Source organism: Rattus norvegicus, chromosome 16 (assembly GCF_021556685.1).
Source record: "Rattus norvegicus strain SHRSP/BbbUtx chromosome 16, alternate assembly SHRSP_T2T, whole genome shotgun sequence".
Taxonomy (NCBI): domain Eukaryota; kingdom Metazoa; phylum Chordata; class Mammalia; order Rodentia; family Muridae; genus Rattus; species Rattus norvegicus.
Window position 1 is genome coordinate 81323663 of NC_141549.1, and position 16776 is coordinate 81340438.

Consider the following 16776-nt stretch of genomic DNA (forward strand, 5'->3'; position numbering starts at 1 on the left):
TTCCTATTCTCTCCTTCTGCCTTAGACTTTGGATGTGAGGAGATGAGCTGCCTTAAGCCCCTTCCTTCCTTTCCTTGTAGTAACAGAATGTAACCTGGAATTGTGAACTAAAAACAAACAAATAAACCCACTTTTCCCCCCTAAGTTTCTTTGGCTAAGTTACTCTAACATCACCAGAAGGGAAACCAGGATAAAAGTCCTCTTTCGTTTTCTCACATGCTGTGAGGTACAGCTATCACAGAACGCTTCATACAAAGAAACCCATGACATGGCTATCATCCCAGCCCTAGGGAAACTGTGGCAGAAGGATGAAATGAAATGAATATTTCATCTCAGCCTGGTCTACTTAGTGAAACCCTGTTTCCTAGGAAGAAAATATGCACACATTTGACATACAGAACTTGACATAGATCACCAACCTGTTCTCTTTCCCGTGAAACCAATAAATAAGCATACATGCGTAACTGTATTCAGGTCCGCCCTGCCCCACCCAATACACCCATAGACACTGGCAAACACACACACACACACACACACACACACACACACACACACACACACAAATAAGCCTTTAAAATTGATTAGTTAGTTCTTTCCAGTTAGTAATCTTAAAGATATTTTTATTTGCTGGTTTTTATTTATGTGTATGTGTATGAGTGTGCATGATGTTATGGTAACTATGTGAGTCTAGGAACCAGAAGAGGGGGTTGGGGATTTAGCTCAGTGGTAGAGCGTTTGCCTAGCAAGCGCAAGGCCCTGGGTTCGGTCCCCAGCTCCGAAAAAAAGGAAAAAAAAAAAGAAAAGAGAGTGAAAAGCTCTCAGGGAGAACTTTCCCTCGGGATGGAGACCCTCTAACTCCAAAGACCAGACCGAGACACCACAGGATGCAATCAGCAAGAGGATTTGGTTTATTGTCGGGATACACAGGCACAGGCACCTGCGGGCGCTTCAGTCACTCGGGGGACTGGCGCACCCCATGGAACCAAGGATGGGCTTTTATAGGATTTTGGGGAGCAGAAGCAAGCATACAGAAGCAGATGCATGGTTACAGGGATATAATTGGTGGATTCTAATATGGCAAGGGTTTAGCCCGGGGGCAAGTTTCCTAGCTACCTTCCTGAAACATAAGGACTGACTCGGCCCCCCAAGGGTTCAGCCTGGGGGCAAATTTCTTAGCTACCTTCTTGGAACATAACGGCTGACTCGGCCCCCCACCAGGGTGTGGGACCTCTCCCGGGGCTTTTCTCATTGTCAGGTGCCCAACGGCAGTCCTCCTGTTGCCAGGCCTTCAACCAAACACATCTTGTTTGGCAGCCGCTGTGTACTCAGTGTTCTAACCTTTCCCTGAACCAGTCATCTTAAGTACAGCCTTGCAAAATGGCGTTACTGCTGCTAAGCTGGGGTCTTTCATTCCCCCATTTTTTTTTTGCTAACTTTGAGTGAAATCTTTCACTCGACTTGGTCAAGAAATTTCTGTCTGGTGGGGGCTTATTCCCCACTGACTCTAGGCCACAAAAGGGCTAGGAGGAGCCACGTAGGAGTTTTAACTTTAAGGGGTTTGGAGTGCGCTGAACTCTCCATGTCTGGGGTGTAGTGTTGTGATTAGTCAATTCCTCAGACCGGACTGTCTTGACGTGTGGTGTGTGGATCTAAGCCGAGACTCCGTCTACCTTTAGGGCGGTCGGGGTAGTCAGGAGGACGGTGTAGGGTCCTTTCCACTGTGGCTCGAGATTCTTGGTCTGGTGTCTGTGCACCCACACGGTGTCTCCAATCTGGAACAGGTGTGGCACCACCGGATGCTCAAGCTTGTCCTGGTAAGCAGCGGCCAAAGGTCTCCAGACGTCTCTCTGCACAATCTGTAGGGCCTGTAAATGGGCCCTCAGAGAAGGGCTGTCAGCAAAATCAGCAATGTTTGAATCAAAGAAATGGACAAATGGGGGTGGTGTTCCATATATTATTTCAAAAGGAGTTAGACCATGGGGGCCCGGGGTATTCCGGGCCCGATATAGAACTAGGGGAAGGAGGGCCACCCAATCCTTTGAGCCAGTTGCAAGCGTAAGTTTGGATAAAGTCTCCTTAATTGTTCTATTCATGCGTTCTACCTGACCTGAACTCTGGGGTCTATAGGCACAATGTAATTTCCAATCAATCCCCAGCAATTTGGCCACCAACTGACTTACTTGGGAGACGAAAGCGGGCCCGTTGTCTGACCCCAACGCTTGAGGCATGTCATACCTGGGAAAGATTTCCTCGAGGAGCTTCTTGGTGACCATTTTTGTAGTCTCGTGCTTCGTGGGGAAGGCTTTGACCCATCCTGAGAAGGTGTCTACAAACACTAGGAGATACTTGTATCCATATATACCTGGTTTAATTTCAGTAAAATCAATTTCTCAATGGATGTCGGGACGGTGTCCCCTAGGACGAACTCCTTGTCCAATCATGGTCCTTTCCGGGTTAACCTGAGCGCACGCTTTGTAACTCTCAGTCACCTTTTGTATCGCTTTGTCCCGATTTAAAAAAACACAGATTTATCTCTTCCCGATCTAGTCATCTTCTTAAACCCCAAATGGGTTAATTTATGTAAAAAGGAGATCAATTCAAAAGTCCTTTGTAGACCCACTGTTTTAGTTGAGGGTGGTAGATGGCCCCCATTTTTAGGAGCTCTATGTCCTCATGGGCATAAACCCAACTGGTTTGTCCCACTGGTGGGGGCGTGGGTTGGTCTGGGCTATTTAAGGGCAAGATTTGTTTGTTCATGGCCGCTTCTCGCGCCGTGGCATCGGCCAGCCGGTTTCCTCGTGTCTCAGGGTTGTGCCCTTTCTGGTGTCCTGGACAATGTACTCAGTCTTTTGGGCAAGAATAGGGCTTCTAAGAGGGCCAGAATTTCAGCCTTATTTTTAATATCTTTACCCTCAGATGTGAGCAGCTCCCGCCTCTGGTAGATCTCCCCGTGGATGTGTGCCGTGGCAAAGGCATAACGACTGTCTGTATATATATTTAGCCTCTTACCTTTTGTCATCTTGAGCGCCTGAGTCAAGGCGATGAGTTCAGCCCGTTGTGCGGAGGTACCAGCAGGCAGGGCTTTCGCCCAAATCACTTTGTCCTCCGTAGTGACCGCAGCTCCAGCCTTTTGCTCTCCCTCTGCCAAGAAGCTGCTGCCATCCGTGTACCATGTGTGGTCAGCATTCTGAAGAGGCTGGTCCGATAGGTCCGGCCTGGTTCCATGTACTTCTGTGAGGATTTGTAGGCAGTCATGCTGTTCTGCCTCCTCTGGTAGAGGAAGCAAGGTGGCAGGATTGAGGGCAACTACAGGCCCAAACTGAACCCGTTCTGCATCCAGTAACAAGGCTTGGTGTGAGAATTAGAGAGCCAGCGGTCTGGGGGCTGCTTTACCAAGGCCTCCACTGCGTGGGGTGTTAGGATGGTGAGTGGCTGTCCCAAAGTCAATTTTCCAGTGTCCTTGATCAGGACAGCAATAGCAGCCACCATCCTTAGGCACGGTGGCCAGCTGGAGGCCACAGGGTCCAATTTCTTAGACAGGTAGGCCACAGGGCGTTTCCAGGGTCCCAACCTTTGTGTTAGGACCCCTTTAGCATACCCCTGTTTCTCATCGATGAACAGTTACTGAGCAAATTGTAAGGGTTTGGAACAGTCAGATGAATATCTTCTATCCTCTTGTTGACCTTTCTCAAGTCTTGTATTGGCCTATAAGCTCCAGTGCCGGGTTTCTTAACAGGCAGAAGAGGCGTATTCCAAGGCGACCGGCAGGGGACTAGGATGCCTTGATCTAGAAGCCTCGTAATGTGAAGCCTTATACCTTGATAAGCTTTATGTGACAGGGGGTATTGTTTTATGGAGACTGGAGTTGTAGTGGCCTTTAACTGTATAATTAAGGGGGGCTGTTGGAGCGCCAACCCCATCCCACCAGTCTCTGCCCAAGCCAGTGGAAAATTCGTGACCCAAGTGTCTATTTCTAGGGATTGTGGCTTGTCCTGTCCCGGTTCATATAGTCTATATTCATCCTCTAGTTGTAGGGTTAGAACTTGAAGGGGAGTTCCGTGGGGGCCAGTTATTTGGGCCCCTCCTTCCTCAAAATGAATTTGTGCTTTTAGTTTGGTGAGCAGGTCACGGCCCAGCAGAGGGTACGGGCAGTCCGGAACATGTAAGAAGGAATGGGTCACCTTACCAGTAGCCAGCTGAACCCGGCGGTCCGTAGTCCATCGGTATTGTTTCTCACCAGTAGCTCTTTGTACCCAGGCCGTCCGGTCGCTGAGTTGTCCTGAAGCTTGAGTGAGGACTGAATGCTGGGCTCCTGTGTCTATCAGGAAAGTAACCGGCTGCCCCCCAACTTTAAGCGTTACCCTGGGCTCAGGGGGGGGGCTCCTGGCCCTGAATTCCCTAATCTTTATCTAGAGCCAAGAGGGAGGTTCGTGGTCGAGGCTTTCGGGGTCCACCAGGCTTCTTGGGGCACTCTCTGGCCCAGTGCCCTTTCTCTTTGTAATAGGCACATTGATCTTTATCCAGCTTCAGCCCCTTTCGAGCTCCCCCCTATCTCCCTTCCTTTTTTGGCCCTGAACTACGGCGGCCAAGATTCGACTCAATTCTCTCTCTTATTAAAAATCTTTTCAGCTTCTTTAAGTAAATCCTGTAATGTATAGCCCTGTAAATTTTCTAACCTCTGTAACTTAGTCCTGATATCTGGAGCAGCCTGCCAGATGAAGGACATAGAGACACTCGTCATTTGTCCTGGGTCATCTGGGTCATAGGGAGTGTACATACGGTAGGCCTCCTTAAGTCTCTCTAGAAAGGCGGAGGGAGTTTCCCCTGCTTCCTGTAATACCTGTTTTACCTGAGCCAAATTAGTAGGGCGTCGTATAGCCCCTCGGAGACCCGCTAGAAGCAACTGGCGATAAAGGCGTAGGTGTCCCTTACCTTCAGCTGTATTAAAATCCCAGTTTGGTCCTCAGGCAGCTGGGTGGGACGCCCATCATCTCCCAGAACATGCTTTCTGGCCTCTAGGAACACTCTTTGTTTTTTTTTTTTTTTTTCCTGAGGTTAAGAGGGCCTGTAAGAGCTGTTGGCAGTCATCCCAAGTAGGCTGGTGGGTAAGTAAAACAGATTCTATTAGGTCGGTGAGTGTCACCGGATCTTTGGAGAAAGAAGGGTTGTGTTGTTTCCAATTGTAAATGTCAGCTGCTGAAAACGGCCAGTATTGGGTCTGGCCACCGGTTCCCTGTCTAAGTGGGAAAGCCTGGGAGGTTGAATCTGGCATCACCTCGAGCTTATTGCGCAATCTCCCTGCGACAGGGGAGAAACCCTTATCAGACTGTGGCCCGGCAACTGATCTGGCCGGCGGCTCTGCCTCCTCCGTTTCAGCCGGGCCTGTCAGAGAGAAGATCTATGAGAGGGGAGTTTGGGTCTGCCGGGAGGACAGGTTTCTTAGAAGGCTCTGATTTCACAAAGGTAGAGAGAGGAAGACGTGGCCGGCGGACCGGGCGGGGCCGAGGGGACAGACTGGGGGTTGAGGGGAGGCCAATTTGGGTCCACGAAGGGTTCCGCCCGGGGGGGGGGTTAAGGCGAGACTCTCTCAAGTGATAATATAAGAAACCTGGTCAGGATGTCCGTGGACGACCCAATCTTTAACCTGTAAAATAATGATCTTATTAAATGTGTCATTCACTGGCCATCCCGCTCCGAAAGTGGGCCACTCGGATGTGTAGAGAGTCTGTCATTTTCCTTTTTTAACCTCGACGGACTGGTTGTGTGCCCGGTCGTGGACGTCTTTCTAATGATCAAGAGTGAGACTTAGGGGCGTTGTTAGGGACTGTCCCATGTTAGTTCTAAGGAAGATTAGAACACAGAGAAAACAAACAACACCAACAGTCAAACAAACAACAGACAGGCGTGCTGCACGGCTTTGGTACCAAACTGAAAGCAAAAAGTCAGATGGAGGTGGCAAAGGTCCGGGGCCCTCTGAAAGCCAAAAATACAGACAGAGGTGCCGTTAGTCCGGATCTTTCTCCTCTCCCAGATTGGGCCCCGAAAAGTCGGGCCCCTAACACCCTTGGAACGTCTTCCAGGGCTGCGGGGCGAGAAGTCCGAGCTCGTCAGCTTCTTCTTCGTCCCGCCCAAATTCCAAACAACCTGGCTGAGCGCTCACAGAACAGACCTGGCTGAGCGCTCACAGAACAGACCTGGCTGAGCGCTCACAGAACAGACCTGGCTGAGCGCTCACAGAACAGACCTGGCTGAGCGCTCACAGAACAGACAGAATAAGGCAGAACGAGACAAAATCAGACAGACAGACAGACGCCGGCCGGCTTACCTCCCAGTGGGTGGTCGGTGGTCCCTGGGTGGAGGATCTCCTTTCCCGGCCAATGCACCAAATGAAAAGCTCTCAGGGAGAACTTTCCCTCGGGATGGAGACCCTCTAACTCCAAAGACCAGACCGAGACACCACAGGATGCAATCAGCAAGAGGATTTGGTTTATTGTCGGGATACACAGGCACAGGCACCTGCGGGCGCTTCAGTCACTCGGGGGACTGGCGCACCCCATGGAACCAAGGATGGGCTTTTATAGGATTTTGGGGAGCAGAAGCAAGCATACAGAAGCAGATGCATGGTTACAGGGATATAATTGGTGGATTCTAATATGGCAAGGGTTTAGCCCGGGGGCAAGTTTCCTAGCTACCTTCCTGAAACATAAGGACTGACTCGGCCCCCCAAGGGTTCAGCCTGGGGGCAAGTTTCTTAGCTACCTTCTTGGAACATAACGGCTGACTCGGCCCCCCACCAGGGTGTGGGACCTCTCCCGGGGCTTTTCTCATTGTCAGGTGCCCAACGGCAGTCCTCCTGTTGCCAGGCCTTCAACCAAACACATCTTGTTTGGCAGCCGCTGTGTACTCAGTGTTCTAACCTTTCCCTGAACCAGTCATCTTAAGTACAGCCTTGCAAAATGGCGTTACTGCTGCTAAGCTGGGGTCTTTCAAGAGAAAGGAACCACAAGAGGATATGGATCTCTGGCACACAAGGTATAGGTGCTATCCGAGCAGGATCCGAGAACCGAACTTTGGTCCTCTGCAAGAACCCTGAACAGCTTAATCACCAAGCCTTCTCTCCAGCCCCCTCGAAGTAACTTTACACATTGTCCCCATTATTTTAAGACAAAAATCAGCAACCTGTTGCCTGTGAGCTCACCCTGACCCATGGGCTCAGAATAGGTTTCATAATGTAAAATGAATTATATGAAAAGTGTATATCAGAATCCATAGATATTCTACTCTGTTCTTGAATAAATGTGAAGCACCCTGCATCTGGTTTTCAACGATAGCAAACTTACTAGCTGTAAAGACACTAAAGAACACCATATGCCCTTTTCAGAAATGTTTATTTATTGATACAATCCTGCCCCATTTTCTGGTTAGGTCTTTCTAAATACAACACGATCAAGAAAGTATTGGTTTAAGAGTGCTGTAAATGTTGGCATACTGCTCAAATGCAACTCCATCTTTTTATGGGGATTAGAATCATTCAAATAACAGATTTTAGAGCAGAAATGAAGTAGATCTCTATTTCATTATCCTAAGCCCAGTGGGCAAATGAAGGTCAGCGGACCTGATTTTGACTTTTTAAACACAGTTTACATTTCCTCTGGGCATCTTCAGTGTTTCCCGGAAGTATGTGGTTGATAGAGCAAAGGAAGAGGAAATAAAGTCTGTTTGGGAATCAGTCCTGTTAAGCTACCTGAACTGCACTTGAGAAATCTACATAGCAGTAGGAGATTACTTGAATCAGTGACATAAACACTTACAATTGGCCGAATCACTGTGGAACTTTTAACTCTAAGTCCATCCTGTACATTTCTAAAGATCACCATTGAAGCCAAGCGCCTGGCATAGTGGGCTTGACTTCAGCATCCCCGACACTGTATGTCCCCAGGGAGTAGTCGATAAATGAGGAGACATTTCATAATCACAAGCACCATTTTCCTGTGCTTGAAGACAAAGTACTGTTTGAGCACAGAGGTAGAATACTACATGGGACTTTTGGAGCCACGTAGCTAAATGCCACCAAGTGTTCACCAATAAACATCATTTCAAATAAAGGTTTGGCATCCAGGATGCAAAACGATTGCACAGTGCACAGTCACAGTTTATCTGAGCACCAGCAAAATCACATTAGGTGTTAGTCCACCTAATTTTGTGTTTGTACTGACTCTGTTTCCATTAATCAACCACAGATCAAAACTATTTTTGTGTCTGCATTGAATATTTGAAAACATTTTCTTCATTATTATGCCTTTTTATGAGCCTTCTCGGATAGGTATCCATTGTGTCTAATAAGACAACACAGTACTTTATAGATAGTAAAACTGGCTTACAAACCGTGACCTAATTCTTGTACTTCTAAGACTTTGCCTGCATATAGTGGTAGTTCTGAATGTTCAGAGCAGTGGTATGCTAAAGATAAGCCTTGGCTTACAGAGGGGTTCTGAGTTGGGGTGTTTGAGAGCAGTGAAACAAACAACTAGAAGTCAAATTATGAGTTAAAAATTGCTGGCCTGTGTTCTGCTGGAGACAGCTTTCAAACTATTCTCTCTCTTTGTCTTCTGCTTGAGACAGATTTCTCCTGCTGTTCTAAAAAACGCTCTGGATAGCTCATCCCTTGCAGACCAAAAGCCCAGTCTTATTTACATATTAATTCAGACATTACCTCAGGTTTTCTTTTCTTTATTTCATGGGTCCCTATCACATGACTCCAGCCCCTTAATCCTTAGGAGACAGTAAGTGCAATTTAGCTGAGTGGGACCCTGACATGAAATTACCATTCCTGCAATGCCTATGCCTGAACCTAAACTCCTTCTGTCACAGACTGACCTTGAATTTCTACCTACCATTATAAGCACAAATACTTAGCTGGGTGGGGTCTTGCCCTGCAATCACCACTCCATAAATCTCTTCATCTCCTTCCTAAGTATCTTTCTGACAAGCTGCTTTACAAGGCAGCTGCCTTTGTTCTTTTAGATCTGTGAAATTCCTCGTACAATTCATATTGCATCCTTATATTTTGCATAGCTCAGAAATTATATATTTTTGAACTTATGGTTCCATAGTTCTTTCTCACAGCCATGAGGGCTGTCCTTAAGGTCTCAGTGTTTACCATGCTGCTTAGAAGTCCGATACACTTTTGCCTCCTGGACTCATGCTGTCTCCGATTATCATGGAGTCATTAACCTTGGCAAAGAGAACATTCCTTAAAGGAGAAACATGAAATTATGTACATTATTATACAAAGCAGCCTTATACCCACAGTAATCATCGACACTTGTGGAGACCCATGCCCTGCTGACTCTGTTCCAGGGGCAGGAATCCTGTCATGCCAACTCTTGCGTGACAAAGCCAGACTCAGCAGTAGTAGAACTGAAGTTCTGTGGTACCGTGATGTTGTGTCCCAAGACTTGCTGAGCGTATCTCCAGTCTTTCTGATTGGTAGGGTGTTTATGATATGAGCACTGTTTCCTCCTTGCAACTCAAACCGTGGTACGACAGTTGCTGGAGAAGATACCACTATCCAGGTGGCTGAGCTGACCATTGGAGAGCCAAGAGTCATTGTAAATTGTTCGGAGAGATGGATCACATCCACTTTTTTTTTAAAAAAAATAATGTGCTATTTTAGTAAATCTGCACTTTATTCCATTCCAAGTATCGTTGACAGACTTCAATCTCATAGAAATCTTCCTTACTATGGTGGAAAAGGGTTCCTAGGGTGACTCCTATAAGTGGACTGTGTTAGTCCACTTTCAGACATGATAAGCAGCTACCTCACCTGTATACTTCTAGTCCCCCCTTTTTCTATTTAAGATTCATTATGATCAAGGTCCTGAGAGAAGAAATGGAGAGATTAAATCACATCTTCTGCATCCATCATTGATGAAGACAAGAGATGTCAGATCCTCTCAAACACTTTCACTTCTTCATTTAGGAATAGAAGTGGCCCTGTTTTGCCCAAATCGTCTTTAGATGCTAAGGCAAGTAACAACCAAGCTGTACTTGAACTGTCCCAGGAGACCGTCAGTGATCCAATATTAAAGCAGGCGTGATAGTGCCATGGGACATTTGATCTGTTGGTTTCAAAAGATATTTTTCTCCTTTTCCTCGTCTCCAGGCTCACAGGCATGAACCTCCCATCCCCTGTGATCAGCAGTAAGAACTGGCTCCGTCTCCATTTCACGTCTGACAGCAACCATCGACGTAAGGGCTTCAACGCTCAGTTCCAAGGTAAGGAGCTGATAACTGGATAAGTTAAAAACAAATAAGTGACATATGGCATCCTGGCCCTTCCTCACTCAGATTTTGTGATATTAACAAAGAAAGAAAAATAAGCTTATTTTTAAAAACGCTCCCATTTTTGAAGGAGCAATCAACTTTGGAAGCTTGAAGGAATGATGGGACAACACTGGCGAATGATCCTTAGGCCTCTCACAGGCTATGGCAGTAACTGGTTTTCCTAAGGCATAATCAAGCATTAGTTAATAAATTTACATGAGCATTCACTGTACTTGCCTTACTCATAGCAAATAAACAGCCACAACAGCTTATGTTATCACATGCTCAGAGTAGGTAAATACACAGTGTACTTAAACCTTCAAATGAATATTGACACGACATTTAGTCCGAAAACATCCTTTTCCTTGAAAAACACAATTACCAGATTTCGTAATTTACATATCATGAGCCTCAAAATAAAGATAATATTATTTAGCCAAACATAGCTGTATTCACCAGTGTAATTCTGAAGTAATTGACTGATTTTTCCTACCCTTTATGCCTAAAACCTGCATATTTCTAATTATCAGTAACTTTAATTAATACTACTGCACGAAGGGATTCCATTGATAAGTGGACAAGAGAAAACCATTCTACTTACAAAAATTAACATATTCTAAGTTGTGGATGGGGAGGAGCTCACAAGGCCCTATCCCTTCCCTGCTCAACTATTGGGTCCTGATAGATTCAGAGAGAGGTAAAGTCACTTGGTCTTTGTCTGTGTGTCCATTGGTGAGCTCCAGTGGATAATTTCTATCCCAGGATATCACACAGCCTTGGTTTAACTCTGAGTTACAAACAAAAACAAAAGCTGGACAGGATGACAGGAAATGGAGAGGAACTTGATTAAAAATGAATGTTGTAAGTGTATGGATATGTCAAATAATAAATTCAGTAATTAAAAATAAAACACTGCAAATGGACTCCCTGCACTCTCCCCATCTCTGAATGTGGCTCTCAACAACTCTATGTTCCCTCAGTTTGCAAAGCACAGTGTGGTGGCTTGAATATGCTTGGCCCAACAGTGGCACTATTGGGAGATGTGACCTTGTTGGAGGAACTATAGCACTGTGGGAGTGGGCTTCGAGACCATCCTCCTAGCTGCTTACAAGACAGTCTTCTCCTGTTTGCCTTTGGAACAAGATATAGAGCTCAGAGCTCCTTTAGTGCTAGGCCTACCTGAACACTATGATGATGATAATAGACTGAACTTCTAAACCTGTGAGCCAGCCCAAATTAAATGTTGGCCTTTATAAAGGTTACTCTGCTCATAGTGTCTCTTCACAGAAATGGAAACCCTAACTTAGACACACAAGAAGTTATTTGTATAGTACTGTGTTTTGCTTCCTCGGTCAAGTAGAATAAAGATATTTGTAGGGTATGAAATCTGGGTGGTATAGAATTGAACATAGGACTAGGGCTTATCACTGGCTGACCAGGTATTGAGTAGGGTGTGGACACAGAAATTATCTGACCTGGAATCTAGGGGTATCTTTCTTCACCACTGTTAATTTGGGGTCCTCAGTGGGGTCCTCATTGGGATCATGGAGCATCAGCCTGCTTTCCCAGGTAGAGTTATATGTCCTTGTCTTTACCCTCAGACTGCAGTCCACCATCCTGGACTTCTATAGTAAGAGTATCCTATGGTTCCATGTATCCTGGATCACAGACAAAGCCAAGAACTTTATTGTAACCATAGCTACTCTGATAGATTGTCTTTAAGTCTACTTGTCTTCTAGCAGTTGCTATGATGCAGTATGTGGAAAGGACCTGGTGGCAGGAGGAGATCCTCTCCCATAGACATAGATTTGGCAGAGTGAAGAAGAGGACACTTGGTCTGCTGGAGAATCTCAAAAGCTCCTGGGTGTTTATCCACCTCAGTGCAGGGACCTGACTCTGAGTTAAAGTGGCCACATTTGGTGCTTAAAACTCTTCCAGTCTTTTTCATGTAGTGTGGTAGTTATATACCCTGTGAATCATTGAAAAGAACCTTTTCATAAAGTTTTGGTTATTTTCTCAGCAGTGGAAAATATTTCTAGTATCGTCCCTCAAACCTCATTACTTGAGTGATAGGAATAAGTGTAGAAAATATAATATGTGGCTTAAAAATGACCCAGATTGAAAAAACATAAGAAACACACTGACTGTGGGAAAAATCAAATATATACAATTTTAAAATTGTAAGCTACATTTCTGAAATTTGCAAATAAATATAAAGTAATCAAAATAAGTATTGCATGTAATTGAAGTCTGATTAAATATAATTTGTACAGGGGTCTAAAAGAGTCCCTAAGTGATGCCAATGTATCAGAACACATAGCTTTGACTGAATAGCTCTATATTGAAATCCTGTCCATAAATTTAGGTTCAATGCATTGTGGGTAGATGAAGCTACCTCCTTGTTCATGAGCTCATAGGCTTCTTTGACTAGGGTATTATCCTCAGACCACCTCTCAGCAGGACCCCACAAAGGTTGGGTCCAGACTCCATGTCTCCAATTTAGAAAGGACATTGAACTAACAGAGCCATCACCAATGACACCAGGAAATTATGAACTGGGCCACGTCATGGCTAATGTAGGATATCTAATTTCCTGCTGCTAGAGTAAACCCAGGAATACGAGAGATCAGAATACATGACAATAGCTTGATATGTCATCTTCCTTGAGTCCTCACCAGCTAGCCAATACCATGTTCTGGCTTAAATTAGTCTCAGATCACTAGTAAGAAGCCCATGCTAGTTAAATTGTCACATAGGGAAAGATGTTCTACATCAGCCCTGTTCCCTCTGCCTGGTTTAAATACCAAAGAGTTTGCAACCCTATTTTCTTCTTAAAATGTAACACAATGAGGGGGATTATCCACACAGTTGGTCAATAATCATAGCAGTCAAAATGCATGCAGATTTACGAAATTCCTATACTCTGCTTTATAAATACTCCTTTCTCAAAGGTTTAGGGTGTGTGGGTGTTTTCTCTACTTATTTTTTTTTGATAGTAAAAGAGAAATTAAAAAAAATACCTTTGGCAGTTAGAGAAATAGAGATACCTGAATATGGCTAACATTCTTACAGGCCAGGAAATGTGAAAGGAGTCCATGGGGTTGGAAAAAAGCGCACTTTTCAGGAGAAGTATGTGAAAGGCACTAGAATAAAGTAAACAAGGAGAAAAGGCAGAGATGAGGGATGGAGCTAAGGAGATATTAACAAAAATAAAACATGTTTGAAAAATCCACATGGAAACCTATGACTTCCTAAGCCATTTAAAACACAAAATAACTTAAAAAATGCATTCGTAACTTTGCCACATTGCTGAGATTTGTGATGGTCACACTTGTCACTTGCAGTTGCCCCTACATGGAGATCGTTGAGAATTAAGAGACACAGGGTTTCCTGGTAGCCCTCTGTAGCTTCTGCCTGCCCTTCACATTCCAGTGACCTTCCTCGATGGATGATTGCTGTGTTTTCCCTAAGGAGTTGGATCCTCAGAGACAAAAACAAAGAAAACCTTCTTCTAGTTTTGCAACCTATCTTAGCTAAGTAAGCAGCCAGCATCACGAGATATGTCTTCTTGTCTTCTCTTGTGCTTTTTAACAGTCATGTCCCTCCCAAGTCCTTCTTTGTGATGTCATCTGGCTTCGTCACCCTTCACCCCTCACCCATGTCATCCCATCATGCCAACATCCAAGATCTGGATGGTGCGCAAGCCAGGCAGCCTCACAGTTGCTCCTATGGATGTGCACTCACTTTTAAGATAGTACTGTGAACAGAGGCTGCAGCAGCGTTGACGAGACACCTCTGATAGATATGCAGTATCTGCTGCATATATTGACCTCCTAGTATATGACAGATTTATGTAGGACGCATTATTTCTCTCTAGCAGCTGAAAATGAAGCCCATTCTTTATATGTTGCCTCCACCATTAATTATAATTAAACAAGAACCTTGTTAGCACCATCCATCATCTAGGCGTTTTTGATGTCTACAAGATGAATTTTTAAAAAACATATTAATCTTGAACCTTGAAAGCCTGTGTCCTGAGTAGGCTTCTCTAAGTTGGGCTCCAGTTCTCAATATATTCACCTGGCTATCAATAAAATCTTGGTTTTCACAAGATGCAACCCCCATTGATTTTTGTAATGAATAAATCACTGTGAAAGAAAGTGTTCGTAATAAAGTTCCAATTTAGGTAGGGAACACCCTGTCTCATAAATCAAGCGAAAATCGGATGGCAGCTTTAAAGCTTGTGTTGACACAAATAATTAGCTTGCGTTTTAGGTTATGGCTCCATATAAGCATTGATTTTCCTTTTATTTAAAATGAAGACCTTTATACAAATCGGGGACTTTCATGTTATTAAAAATGCATTTGGGAAATTGAAACTTCATGTGCCCAGATTTATAAAACCTATATGTTACCCATTCTTCCACAGGCAGAGTTCCTGCAAGTGTCTTGTAGACAAGAGCTGTAAGACAGGAGCCTGCTAGGTCCTAGTGTCAATACATGTATGTGCCTCTCTCCAGAGAACATGCAGTCTACAGAACTGCAAGGAGGATTAGATGGGACCTGGAAGGTGCTTGGCTGGCATTGCCTTCAGACATGAAGGCAATCAAAGTCTCAGAGTCATCAAGTGCCCTTGGGCCACTGACCTGCAGAAGAAAGCAGGCTGCTGGGGCTAAACACATGGTAGTGGGTTACTTACTTCCACCTGGGCTGTTTCTACTCAAATGACGATGGCAGGGAAAGGATTTTCCAATACAAATAACCTACCTAAAGATAATCTTATTCCAAGTTACTCTGAAAACCTAACTTTTACATCAGACATATCTTTTTTTTAATTAACTTGAGTATTTCTCATTTACATTTCGAGTATTATTCCCTTTCCAGGCAAACATCCCCTTAATCCCTCCCCCTCCCCTTCTTTATGGGTGTTCCCCTCCCCATCCTCCCCCCATTGTCGCCCTCCCCCTAACAGTCTAGTTCACTGGGGGTTCAGTCTTAGCAGGACCCAGGGCTTCCCCTTCCACTGGTGCTCTTACTAGAATATTCATTGCTACCTATGAGGTCAGAGTCCAGGGTCAGTCCATGTATAGTCTTTAGGTAGTGGCTTAGTCCCTGGAAGCTCTGGTTGCTTGGCATTGTTGTACATATGGGGTCTCGAGCCCCTTCAAGCTCTTCCAGTTCTTTCTCTGATTCCTTCAATGGGGGTCCTATTCTCAGTTCAGTGGTTTGCTGCTGGCATTCGCCTCTGTATTTACTGTATTCTGGCTGTGTCTCTCAGGAGAGATCTACATCTGGCTCCTGTCGGCCTGCACTTCTTTGCTTCATCCATCTTGTCCAATTGGATGGCTGTATATGTATGGACCATATGTGGGGCAGGCTCTGAATGGGTATTCCTTCTGTGTCTGCTTTAATCTTTGCCTCTCTATTCCCTGCCAAGGGTATTCTTGTTCCCCTTTTAAAGAAGGAGTAAAGCATTCACATTTCAATCATCTGTCTTGAGTTTCATTTGTTCTAGGCATCTAGGGTAATTCAAGCATTTGGGCTAATAGCCACTTATGAATGAGTGTATACCATGTGTGTTTTTCTGTGATTGGGTTAGCTCACTCAGGATGATATTTTCCAGTTCCAACCATTTGCCTACGAACTTCATAAAGTCATTGTTTTTGATAACTGAGTAATATTCCATTGTGTAGATGTACCACATTTTCTGTATCCATTCCTCTGTTGAAGGGCATCTGGGTTCTTTCCAGCTTCTGGCTATTATAAATAAGGCTGCTACGAACATAGTGGAGCACGTGTCTTTTTTATATGTTGGGGCATCTTTTGGGTATATGCCCAAGACAGGTATACCTGGATCCTCAGGCAGTTCAATGTCCAATTTTCTGAGGAACCTCCAGACTGATTTCCAGAATGGTTGTACCAGTCTGCAACCCCACCAACAATGGAGGAGTGTTCCTCTTTCTCCACATCCTCGCCAGCATTTGCTGTCCCCTGAGTATTTGATCTTAGCCATTCTCACTGGTGTGAGGTGAAATCTCAGGGTTGTTTTAATTTGCATTTCCCTTATGACTAAAGATGTTGAACATTTCTTTAGGTGTTTCTCAACCATTCGGCATTCCTCAGCTGTGAATTCTTTAGCTCTGAACCCCATTTTTTAATAGGGTTATTTGTCTCCCTGCGCTCTAACTTCTTGAGTTCTTTGTATATTTTGGATATAAGTCCTCTATCTGTTGTAGGATTGGTAAAGATCCTTTCCCAATCTGTTGGTTGCCGTTTTGTCCTAACCACAGTGTCCTTTGCCTTACAGAAGCTTTGCAGTTTTATGAGATCCCATTTGTCAATTCTTGATCTTAGAGCATAAGCCTTTGGTGTGTTGTTCAGGAAATTTTTTCCAGTGCCCATGTGTTCCAGACGCTGCCCTAGTTTTTCTTCTATTAGTTTGAGTGTATC

General features: G+C 44.8%; 2 protein-coding genes and 1 long non-coding RNA gene across 4 annotated transcripts in view; 2 read left to right on the top strand and 1 right to left on the bottom strand.

Annotated features, from left to right (window-relative positions):
* Window positions 1–16776, top strand: part of Erich1 (glutamate-rich 1) — a gene marked incomplete at its 5' end in the record, with an annotated part of 52793804 nt that overhangs the window by 50453103 nt on the left and 2323925 nt on the right.
* The window catches only part of Csmd1 (CUB and Sushi multiple domains 1), a 1600021-nt gene that overhangs the window by 1010614 nt on the left and 572631 nt on the right, over window positions 1–16776 (top strand). For both annotated transcript variants that reach the window (XM_087588866.1, NM_001037327.2), the window contains exon 6: window positions 10166–10278. In XM_087588866.1, the coding sequence (XP_087444992.1) occupies window positions 10166–10278 (113 nt within the window). The remainder of the gene's footprint in view (window positions 1–10165; window positions 10279–16776) is intronic.
* LOC148000634 (uncharacterized) lies at window positions 886–5088 on the bottom strand. 2 transcript variants are annotated; one of them, XR_015640067.1, is made up of 2 exons: window positions 4933–5088; window positions 886–1890 (listed from the first exon to the last, which is right to left on the bottom strand). It is a non-coding gene; the product is annotated as an uncharacterized LOC148000634 (long non-coding RNA). The 2 variants fall into 2 exon arrangements; XR_015640066.1 differs by lacking the exon at window positions 4933–5088 and adding an exon at window positions 2236–2490.